The sequence below is a fragment of the Hemitrygon akajei genome, chromosome 29 (genome assembly GCF_048418815.1).
Source record: "Hemitrygon akajei chromosome 29, sHemAka1.3, whole genome shotgun sequence".
NCBI classification, from domain to species: domain Eukaryota; kingdom Metazoa; phylum Chordata; class Chondrichthyes; order Myliobatiformes; family Dasyatidae; genus Hemitrygon; species Hemitrygon akajei.
In genome coordinates this window covers 44,920,438-44,932,929 of record NC_133152.1, presented here as the reverse complement: position 1 = coordinate 44,932,929, position 12,492 = coordinate 44,920,438, and the positions used below count along the sequence as shown (strand labels likewise).

General features: G+C 46.3%; 1 protein-coding gene across 1 annotated transcript in view; it reads right to left on the bottom strand.

Moving 5' to 3' along the window:
- Positions 1 to 179: 179 nt before the first annotated feature.
- Positions 180 to 12,492, bottom strand: part of klhl17 (kelch-like family member 17) — a 58,761-nt gene continuing 46,448 nt past the window's right edge. The window contains exon 13 of the mRNA XM_073032303.1: positions 180 to 2,321. Coding sequence (XP_072888404.1) covers positions 2,093 to 2,321 — 229 coding nt within the window. The 3' untranslated portion in view covers positions 180 to 2,092. The remainder of the gene's footprint in view (positions 2,322 to 12,492) is intronic.

Below are 12,492 nucleotides of genomic sequence, written 5' to 3'. Positions count from 1 at the left end.
GTGAGCACAAAAGAGGTTGAGAACCCTGACCCAGGAGCTGTGTGAGCACAAAAGAGGTTGAGAACCCCGACCCAGGAGCTGTGTGAGCACAAAAGAGGTTGAGAACCCTGACCCAGGAGCTGTGTGAGCACAAAAGAGGCTGAGAACCCTGACCCAGGAGCTGAGTGAGCACAAAAGAGGTTGAGAACCCTGACCCAGGAGCTGTGTGAGCACAAAAGAGGTTGAGACCCCCGACCCAGGAGCTGTGTGAGCACAAAAGAGGTTGAGACCCCCGACCCAGGAGCTGTGTGAGCACAAAAGAGGTTGAGAACCCTGACCCAGGAGCTGTGTGAGCACAAAAGAGGTTGAGAACCCTGACCCAGGAGCTGTGTGAGCAAGCGACAATGACCTACAGAGAGGGGCAGCATTACAACCATGTTGGAGAAACATATTACAATTCACTTTGTGGGGAGGTGGAATAAAATTAAAGGAGGATCAACTTTAAGCAAAACTGTAAACAACATAACACTGTTTAATCTTCTACATCTTTTCTGCATCTCCTGGGAGAAATGAAGATATAATGTTCAGTAGATCATGTCCAATCCTTGCTTTCTCAATAAGTTTCACAATCAACTATTTCCTCTGCTTTTCTATTTCTTCGCACTGTACTGCTGCCGCACTCTGATATGTCTGTTACTAATGACATGGAGACCAGAGGATGACAGTAAGTTAAAATAAACTTAAGTTTGCGAAAGGTGAAGACAAATGATTAGAAGCCAACGTACCTCCCATTTAAAAAGATTCAGTACTGTGCAAAAGTCTTAGGCACATATGTATAGCTGGGGTGCTGAAGACTTTTGCACAGTACTGTAGTAATTTTTATGTATTGCACTGTAAAACTACCACAAAAAAACATGACATATGTGAGTGATGATAAACCTGATTCTGATATGGGTCTCTATTGTGGACTGAGAGTGGGAAGCACCAGAGAGACATTCTGTAATGATCAGTAAACCGATTGTTTGTAATCAAATGACCTTGCCTGGTGTCTCAGGGCTGGGTGTGTCTGCACCTGTGTCGCACCTCCCCAGCCCTGCCACGGTGCTCCACCTTCGCCATTCCAAACATCCTTCGCTACCACCAGATTTACAAACTCACTCTCTACTCCACGTTGACAAATACAGTACTGTGCAAAAGTCTTTGGCATCCGAGAGAGAGAGAGATATATATACCTAAGACTTCTGCACAGTACTGAATACATTAAACAGTCTTCTTGCCCCTAGTAAGCATTAATTAGTGGGTCATGAGGGAATCCACTGGTGGTGGTCAGTACCAAATATATAGCTTACTTCTGCATTCTGTTAGATGTCTGAACCCAGAGGATGTGGAATATTACTGTCCATTCACCTGCATCTTTTCATGTCCAATGTTCTGTGTTCTGGTTATGGTCATTACCAAGGAGCTGATATGTGAAGTAATATGCTACATAGCTTTGAAAATAACTTAGCAACTTTGAGGAAGTCATTGTAAAGGAGGTGTTTGGTGATCACCACTGCACTCAGTAACCGCATTTCTTGTCACTCGTGAGGGCTATTGGTGATTTTTCTTTGACATTAAATAAACGTGCAACATGCCAAGAAGAAACCAACCTCAGATGGAATAGGGCTCAGAAAACAACAGAGCCTACGTTTGCTCAGTACTGTGGGTTTCTCAAATAGAGCCACTTGGGCGTTGGCCTAACTTCCAGAGACATTATTGGCAATCGCGTCGGTTCTCAACCTCTTGAGCTGATGTCAGGATTGGATGAATTCCAAGCCCCCAACTAAAGTCTGGAGGTTCCAGAACTGACCCCAATTGCCTGGAGTAACGCCAGTTCACAACGTACAACCAGGTTGTGGCTGTAGTGTCTTCACTCCCTCTTATGCTACAACAGTGGCGAGGTGTGGGCCTCTCTTCTGATGCTCGGGATGTCGTTTTGTTGATGCTGATGGTACCCAAAAAAAAAAATCTGCAGCAGAGCCAGCCCCTAGAGCAAGTCACGTGGCGGTGGCGGGCTCCTTCGAGGAGGACTGTGTGTTCATACTGAGGTAATGCCCGGCCTCTGGCTCGAGCGTTAGAGGCTGGTGGAAGAAACTGAGAGGGTGGGCGAAGATGGAGGGGGGAAGTTGAGCAGTTCGAGTACGGCAACACCCACGCTGCTCCGCCGGGTGAACATGCAGGAGGCCGCCACCCACTTGTTGGTGCGAGGGTTGTACTTCTCAATGGAATTAAGGCTTGAGCTCCCGTCATTCCCACCAACTGCATAAAGCCACCCGTCCATCGCCACGAGGTCGTGTGTGCTCCTGAAAAGGGCAAAGGTTAAAGTGTATGTAAACATGTGTGACATCATTACAGACACATGCACTTCTGTCAGCATGGTAGACTAAACTGGAATCACCTTAGAATATAGAACACTATAGCACAGTACAGGCCCATCAAGTACCATCAGCATTTGTGCCATTCTTTTTACCCACTGGGACGGAACACAGTAGACTTCACCCCCGATGCCTGTGAACATGCATCTGACTTTCTATTCTGCCAGGACACAGAGGTGTCACTGAATGCACAGTAACTGTGTAGTCCTGTGTAGGTCTGTAGTCTAGTGTAGTTTTATGTTGTTTCATGTAGCACCAGGGTCCTGGAGGAACGTTGTTTCATTTTTACTGTGTACTGTACCAGCAGTTTATGGTCGAAATGACAATAAAAAGTGACTTGACTTGAATTCCTTTAAATTTACACAAACCACAACAGCCTGCCAAATGTTTTTACCTTGCTCAGAGGTTGTCAACATTTGGGATCGTCCTACATTCCCATCAATTCCTCCCCCACACATCCCAATACCTGCACTGATTTCAACTTCACGTTTTATTTTATTTAGAGATGGAGACTCTTCCAGCCCAACCAGCCCACACTGCCCCATTACATCCAAGAGGCCAATTAACCTATTAGACCGTATGTCTCTGGACTGTGGGAGGAAACTGGAGAATGTACAAACTCCTTACAGACAGCGGTGGAATTGAACCTGGGTTGCCGGCATTATGCTAACCGTTACACTACTGCGCATAAAGGGAACCGCCAACCCTCTACCCTCAGGCTCTTGAACCAGAGGGGATCAATTCATTCATCCCAACACTGAAATGTTCCCACAACCTATGGACTCTCATTCAAGGACTCTTCATCTCGTGCTCTCGATATCTATTGCTTCTTTATTTATTATTAATATTCTTTTTGTTTTCTTTTTCTATTTGTACGATTTATTAACTTTTGTACATGGGTTGATTGATTTGCTGTGTGCTGTTTCTCATTGAGCCTGTTGTGTTTCTTTGTATTTACTGTAAATGCCCACAGGAAAATGAATCTCAGGGTTTCATACAGTGACATATATGTACTTTGGTAATAAATTTACTTTGAACCTTGAAGTGTACAACAGCCAATTAATCTCCTGACCCAGAAGTTTAGAGAATCCAGGGAGAAGCCATGGCATAAGGTGGGGTGACGTGCAAACTCCACACAGAGAGCACCGGAGGTCAGGGTCACTGGAATTATGAGAGAGCAGCTCTATTATCTGAGCCGCTGGAATGTCTGGGAACTCAGTCTGTGGGAATGGATCTGCATTCCTGCCCCGCCCATCGCCACCATCTTGCCCAGCCACTCCTCTGGCTTGCTGCCCAGCAACATTCCTCCACTGCTGGCTCGGAGCTCTGAACCACACTCACATTCCTCACACAAACGAGTGGGCTGGAATGAGCTGGCATTGTGACAGCTCTATATACCGACGTGCGGACTGGGGATCTGTCTTCTCTTTCCCTCCAGAAGACCAAAAGATATAGGAGCAGAATTAGGCCATTCAGCCCATCGCGTCTGCTTGCCCTGATTCTGAGCTGTGGCATTACAGCCGATAACTTGTCCCTCTGAACTGAACAAGAGTGCTTTACATGAAGTAGAGCAGAAAGTTCATGGCCAGAATTTCACCTGGGGGAGAGGGAATGGAAAACACTGACCAGGGGTCTGGTCTCCTTTGACATGGAGAGGGAGAGGGGGGAGGGGGAGGGGGAGGGGGAGAGAGAGCATGCCTTTGGTAGCTTTGGGCCTGTACTCAGAGGAATTCAGAAGAATGGGGGGGGGGGGGATTTCCTTGCAATCTATCAAATATCGAAAGGCCTAAAATAGAGTGGTTGTGGAGTGGATGCTTCCAATAGTGAGAGAGTTTAGGACCAGAGGACACAGCCTCAGAATAGAGGGGCATTCATTTAGAACAGAGATAAGGAGGAAGAGTGGTGAATCTATGGTATTCATTGCCACAGATGGCTGTGGACGCCGAGCCATTGGGTATATTTAAAGTGGAGGTCGACAGGTTCTTGATTAGTCAGGGCATCAAAGGTTACAGGGAGAAAGCAGGAGAATGGGGTTGAGAGGGATAATATATCAGCCATGATGGAATGGCAAAGCAGACTCGATGGGCCAAATGGTATAATTCTCTCCCCATGCCTTATGATTGTAGAAAATGACAAGTTTAGTTGAGTACTAGGGATGAATTTTGCACTTTGGTTTTTCGCCAGTCTTTATCTCTAGGTTTTCATAAATTCTATTGAATCTCTTTATTTTCCTGTAAATGCCTGAAAGAAACTGAATCTTAGACTAATAAAAGGTGACATATACATACTTTGATAGTATTCGACAATAATGAAACTTGTCATTTTCCACAATCATACGACCATAATGCATAGGAGTGGAATCAGGCTATTAAGCCCATTGGGAATGCTCTGCCATTCCATCATGGCTATTTTATTTTCCCTCTCAACCCCATTCTCCTGCCTTCTCCCAATACCTTTGATGCCCTGACTAATCAAGAACATATTTGATAATAAGATTTAGACAATAGACAATAGGTGCAGGAGTAGGCCATTCGGCCCTTCTAGCCAGCACCACCATTCACTGTGATCATGGCTGATCATGCACAATCAGTACCCCGTTCCTGCCCTCTCCCCATATCCCTTCACCCCGCTATCTATAAGAGCTCTATCTAACTCTCTCTTGAATGCATCCAGAGACTTGGCCTCCACTGCCTTCTGGGGCAGAGCATTCCACATATCCACCACTCTCTGGGTGAAATGCATTTCCGCATTTCTGTTCTAAATGGCCTACCCCTTATTCTTAAACTGTGGCCTCTAGTTCTGGACTCACCCATCAGCAGGAACATGCTTCCTGCCTCCAGTGTGTCCAATCCCTTAATAATCTTATATGTTTCAATCAGATCCCCTCTCATCCTTCTAAATTCCAGTGTATACAAGCCCAGTCGCTCCAATCTTTCAACATATGACAGTCCCGCCATTCCGGGAATTAACTTTGTGAACCTATGCTGCACTCCCTCAATAGCAAGAATGTCCTTCCTCAAATTTGGAGACCAAAACTGTACACAATACTCCAGGTGGGATCTCACCAGGGCCCTGTACAGCTGCAGAAGGACCTCTTTACTCCTGTACTCAATTCCTCTTGTTATAAAAGCCAGCATGCCATTAGCCTTCTTCACTGCCTGCTGTACCTGCATGCTTGCTTTCATTGACTGATGTACAAGAACACCTAGATCTCGTTGTAATTCCCCTTTTCCTAACTTGACTCCATTTAGATAGTAATCTGCCTTCCTGTTCTTGCCACCAAAGTGGATAACCTCACATTTATCCACATTAAACTGCATCTGCCATACACTTGCCCACTCACCCAACCTGTCCAAGTCACCCTGCATTCTCATAACATCCTCCTGACATTTCACACTGCCACCCAGCCTTGTGTCATCAGCAAATTTGCTAATGTTACTTTTAATCCCTTCATCTAAATCATTAATGTATATTGTAAACAGCTGCGGTCCCAGCACTGAACCTTGCGGTACCCCACTGGTCACAGCCTGCCATTCCGAAAGGGACCCGTTAATCACTACTCTCTGTTTCCTGTCAGCCAGCCAATTTTCAATCCATGTCAGTACTCTGCCCCTAATACCATGTGCCCTAATTTTGCCCACTAATCTCCTATGTGGGACTTTATCAAAAGCTTTCTGGAAGTCCAGATACACTACATCCACTGGCTCTCCCTTGTCCATTTTCATAGTTACATCCTCAAAAAACTCCAGAAGATTAGTCAAGCATGATTTTCCCTTCATAAATCCCTGCTGACTTGGACTGATCCTTCTACTGCTATCCAAATGTGTCGTAATTTCCTCTTTTATAATTGACTCCAGCATCTTTCCCACCACTGACATCAGGCTAACCGGTCTATAATTCCCCTTTTTCTCTCTCCCTTCTTTCTTGAAAAGTGGGACAATATTAGCCACTCTCCAATCAGCAGGAACTGTTCCTGAATCTATAGAACATTGGAAAATGATTACCAATGCGTCCACGATTTCTAGAGCCACCTCTAAGTACCCTGGGGTGCAGACCATCAGGTCCCGGGGACTTATCAGCCTTCAGACTCAACAGTCTATCCAACACCATTTTTTGCCTAATATAAATTTCCTTCAGTTCATCCTTTACCCTAGTTCCTTTGGCCACTATTACATCTGGGAGATTGTTTGTGTCTTCCCTAGTGAAGACAGATCCAAAGTACCTGTTCAACTCATCTGCCATTTCCTTGTTCCCCATAATAAATACACCTGTTTCTGTCTTCAATGGCCCAATTTCGGTCTTAACTATTTTTTTGCTATTCACATACCTAAAGAAGCTTTTACTATCCTCCTTTATATTCTTGGCTAGTTTACCTTCGTACCTCATTTTTTCTTGGTGTATTGCCTTTTTTGTTATCTTCTGTTGCTTTTTAAAAGCTTCCCAGTCCTCCAGTTTCCCGCTCATCTTTGCTATGTTATACTTCTTCTCTTTTATTTTTATACTGCCCTTTACTTCCCTCAACTGCCACGGCCGCCCCTTACTCCCCTTAGGATCTTTCTTCCTCTTTGGAATGAACCGATCCTGCACCTTCTGCATTATTCCCAGAAATACCTGCCATTTTTGTTCCACTGTCTTCCCTGCTAGGGTACTGTCCCATTGAACTTTGGCCAGCTCCTCCCTCATAGCTTCATAGTTCCCTTTGTTCAACTATAATACTGACACATCCAATTTTCCCTTCTCCTTCTCAAATTGTAGGTTAAAACATATCATATTATGGTCACTACCTCCTAATGGTTCCTTTACCTCGAGTCCCTGATCAAATCCGGTTCATTGCACAACACTAAATCTAGAATTGCCTTCTCCCTGGTAGGCTCCAGTACAAGCTGTTCTAAGAATCCATCTCGGAGGCACTCCACAAACTCCCTTTCTTGGGGTCCAGTACCATCTTGATTCTCCCAGTCTACCTGCATGTTGAAATCCCCCATGACAACTGTATCATTACCTTTGCGACATGCCAATTTTAACTCTTCATTCAACTTACACCATACATCCAGACTGCTGTTTGGGGGCCTGTAGATAACTCCCATTAGGGTCTTTCTACCCTTAGAATTTCTCAGTTCTATCCATACTGACTCTACATGGTGATCTACCGATGGTGATCGGTTGGAGCTTAAAAGAGTTCAGAAGGAACTCAGAGTACAGATAAGGGGGGCAAAGGAGCAGTATAGGAGGAAGCTAGAACAAAAGCTGCAGAAAAAAAGCATGAAGGAGGTGTGGGATGGGATGAAGATCATCACCGGATGCGGTGCAAAGCGGGGGGCGAACATAAGTGGAGATGTGGAGAAAGCGAACCAGCTGAACAACTTCTTCAACAGGTTCGACAGCTCAATCTCATCCTCACCGCAGAAATCCACACCAGGCTTACTTCCCTCACAGGAAAATAGCCACTCACAGGAGACCTTGCCCACGCCCAGGATTACGGCTGCACAGGTGGAAGGTCAACTGAGGAAGATCTGTACCAGCAAGGCGGCTGGACCGGATGGAGTTTCCCCACGATTACTGAGGGCCTGTGCGACTGAGCTGGGAGAACCACTACAGCGCATCTTCAACATGAGCCTGGAGCAGAGAAGAGTACCCAGACAGTGGAAAACATCCTGTATTGTCCCGGTACCGAAGAAACCACAACCAAAGGAGTTGAATGACTTCAGACCTGTTGCCTTGACGTCGCACGTGATGAAGACCATGGAGCGGCTGATAATACAGAATCTGAGGCCACAAACCAGGCACGCCCAGGATCCTCTTCAGTTTGCGTATAAGGAGAAGGTGGGAGTGGAGGATGCTATCACGTATTTGCTGCACAAATCACTCTCTCACCTAGATGGGGTCAGTTGTGGTGTGAGGATTACATTCCTTGACTTCTCTAGTGCCTTTAACACCATCCAGCCCAAGATCTTAAGGCACAAACTAACGGAGATGGGAGTAGACTCTCACATGGTGGATTGGATAGTGGACTACTTGACAGATAGACCTCAGTATGTGCGGTTGGGAGACTGTAGGTCTGACACGGTGGTCAGCAGCACAGGAGCGCCGCAGGGAACCGTACTCTCTCCGGTCCTGTTCACCCTGTACACATCAGACTTCCAATATAACTCGGAGTCCTGCCATGTGCAGAAGTTTGCTGATGACACGGCCATAGTGGGGTGTGTCAGGAATGGACAGGAGGAGGAGTATAGGAAACTGATACAGGACTTTGTGATATGGTGCAACTCAAACTACCTGCGTCTCAATATCACCAAGACCAAGGAGATGGTGGTGGACTTTAGGAGATCTAGGCCTCATATGGAGCCAGTGATCATTAATGGAGAATGTGTGGAGCAGGTTAAGACCTACAAGTATCTGGGAGTACAGTTAGACGAGAAGCTAGACTGGACTGCCAACACAGATGCCTTGTGCAGGAAGGCACAGAGTCGACTGTACTTCCTTAGAAGGTTGGCATCATTCAATGTCTGTAGTGAGATGCTGAAGATGTTCTATAGGTCAGTTGTGGAGAGCGCCCTCTTCTTTGTGGTGGCGTGTTGGGGAGGAAGCATTAAGAAGAGGGACGCCTCACGTCTTAATAAGCTGGTAAGGAAGGCGGGCTCTGTCGTGGGCAAAGTACTGGAGAGTTTAACATCGGTAGCTGAGCGAAGGGCGCTGAGTAGGCTACGGTCAATTATGGAAAACTCTGAACATCCTCTACATAGCACCATCCAGAGACAGAGAAGCAGTTTCAGCGACAGGTTACTATCGATGCAATGCTCCTCAGACAGGATGAAGAGGTCAATACTCCCCAATGCCATTAGGCTTTACAATTCTACCGCCAGGACTTAAGAACTTTTTAAAAGCTATTATTAATGCTTTTTGAGATAGTGATTTAGATGCATATCATATTTTTTACTGAGTTAAGTATTGTATGTAATTAGTTTTGCTACAACAAGTGTATGGGACATTGGAAAAAAGTTGAATTTCCCCATGGGGATGAATAAAGTATCTATCTATCTATCTCCAGATTCTATGTCCCCACTCGCAAGGGACTGAATATCATTCCTCACCAACAGAGCCACCCCACCCCCTCTGCCAGTCAGTCTGTCCTTTCGATAAGATGTATATCCTTGAATATTCATTTCCCAGGCCCTGTCCACTTGAAGCCATGTCTCAGTTATTCCCACAACATCGTACTTGCCGATTTCCAACTGAGCCTCAAGCTCATCTACTTTATTCCTTATACTTCGTGCATTCATATATAATACTTTTAATTCAGTACTCCCCTCTCCTTTCATATCAATTCCTATTTCACTTGGCCATACTGTATGATCTCTTCTTGAGCTTTCTATTCCATTGATTCTGTTGTCCTTTTTAACTTTTCTTATTTTCACTTTCCCTTTAACTCCATCCTTATATTTCCAGTTCATCCCCTCCCCCCCACTACTTAGTTTAAACACATCCGTGTTGCAGTGGCAAACCTGTCTGCCAGAATGCTGGTCCCCCGCTTATTAAGGTGCAACCCATCCCTTTTGTACAATTCATCCCTACCCCAAAACAGATCCCAGTGGTCCAAGAATGTAAATCCTTGCTTCCTGCACCAGTTCCTCAGCCACACATTCAGATCCAATATCCCCCTGTTCCTGCCCTCTCCAGCATGAGGAATTGGAAGCAAACCAGAGATAACCACCCTGGAAGTCCTGCTTTTCAGCCTTCTTCCGAGTTCTCTGAAGTCCCGCTGCAGAATGTCCTTCCTCTTCTTCCCGATGTTATTTGTGCCGACATGCACTACCACTTCCGGCTGTTCACCTTCACCCTTGAGGATTCCCTGCAATCGGTCCGTGATGTCCTGGATCCTAGCTCCAGGGAGGCAACACACCATCCTTAAATCTCGCCTGTTGCCGCAGAAACCCCTTTCCGTACCTCTTACTATGGAGTCCCCTACTACCACAGCTCTTCCTGATGTCTGACTCCTCGGCTCTGCTTCTGCACCAATTTTCGGCTCGCAGAACTGTCCGCCTCTCAGACTGGCAGTATCTTCTGTCCTGACAGCTTCCGAGAGGGTGAACCTGTTTACGAGAGGTACATCCCCCAGGGTCTCCTGTACTTCAAGCATCCTTTCCTTCCTCATCGTCACCCCCTTTCTCTCTTCCGGTATCCTCGGTGTAACGACCTCACTGTAGGTCCTGTCCAGAAAACCCTCATTTTCGCGGATAAACCTGAGGTCATCCAGTTCTTTCTTCAGTGCGGCAACATGCTCCTTCAGAAGCTGAATCTGGACACACTTTCCACAGCTGTAGCAGCCGGGGGCACCATCAGTGTCCCTGACCTCCCACATCATGCACGTAGCACACTGAGTCAGCTTAGCGGTCATGTCTTCACCCTCTGCAATTGTGCCTGGCGTAGTCTCCTCGCCGAAGACTCTCGAGCCAAAGACTAGCACTTTTCACACCAGGCACCAGGCACTTCCCTCGACCAGGCCACTTTGAAGCAGCATAGATCATTTCTGGGCAGGAAAAGGTTAATGTAAAACAGTCAGCCACTTGTGTGCCATTATTCACCCTGTGTCATTAAAAGACACTGAGGTTTATTGATTTTTCTCAACACGTGAGGCAGGGAAGAGTCTGGTGTTTCTTTGTGCTTTTTGTATTCATGTGATCCATTCTGCCCCAGGACATTTCCAGCTTGACAACACCGTTCTATTTTTACCAGGCCTGTTTCCATTTCACAGGCCAGGAACTGAGGGGAAGGATTGCTCCTGGTGTCTGCAGAGAGGCCCCAGATCAGGAGCATGAGAGGCGCGAGTGTCAGGCCTGAGCTGTGGACAAAGCGCACACACCTAATGCAAGTCGCTGAGACAAAGGTCAGGTTGAACAGTGCTGGCTATGACACCACCTCTTTGGTCAAGAAAACACAACATCGTCTTCACTTTCTGAAGTGCTTGAGGCTGCCCCATCCCCATTCTAACCAACTTTTACAGGGGCACCATCGAGAGTGTCCTGACCAGCTGCAACACCATCTGGTATAGGAATTGTGAGGCATCTGACTGTAAATCCCTACAAAGCATTGCGAGGACTGCTGAGAGGATAATCGGAATCTCTCATCCACCCATCAGGAGATATTTATCAGGAGTGCTGTGTACACAAAGCCCTTAGCATTGTCAGTGATCCCTCCCATCCGTCCAACAATCTCTTTGATCCCCTACCATTCGGCAGGAGGTACTGTAGCATTAGGACAAGAACTGTTCGGATGGGAAACAGCTTCTTCCCCCCGGGCCGCGAGGCTACTGAACTCCCTGTCACCACCCGGGTCTCATCACACATGAAGCGCCCGTAGCGTTGTACTGTTTACTTTGTATCCTGTGCTGCAAATGCAGCCTACTATTCATGAATTTATGAGTGGTAATATTACTTTGTGTGTTATGAGTGACATATGTACTGTGTTGAGCAGCTTGGTGCAGCCGAATGTCATTTCATTCGGCGTTGTGCATGTGCACCATTGAATGACAATAAACTGAACTTGAACTTGAACCTGGTAGTTTGAAGCTTTCCGCTCTTCATAACGGAGGATGTTGTGGATTTCGAAGAATGTGCAGTCAAACAGAGGTCAAAGGCATCCTGAAGGTCAACTATCATTGTATCTGACTGTCCGCTCCACCGCTGGGTAGCGGTGGCCCTCCGAGGAGAGAGTGTGGAAGTACGATATGTTTGACTGCACAGCTTTATCCCTGAGACAGCAACTGTGGGTTACCAACCCCCAGAAACTTCACCTGTTTCAATATTTTCCATTACAGTCAAACTCAAATAATCCGGCATTAATTGGGACAATAGTGGTGCTGGTCTAGCAATTTTTCTCAATTACTGGAAATGACTCCCACACATTTTTATTCAGACCAGATGAAAGGGCCTCAATCCAAAACTCGAATGTTTATTCCGCTCCGAAGATGCAGCCTGACCCGATGAGTTCCGCCGGCACTGTGTCAGCTGCTTACATACTAATTTCACCTTCTCAGCATTACAAAAATTCCAGCAAACCCGCTGAGTTAAATGGGAATGGGAAATATGCACAAGCTCTAACC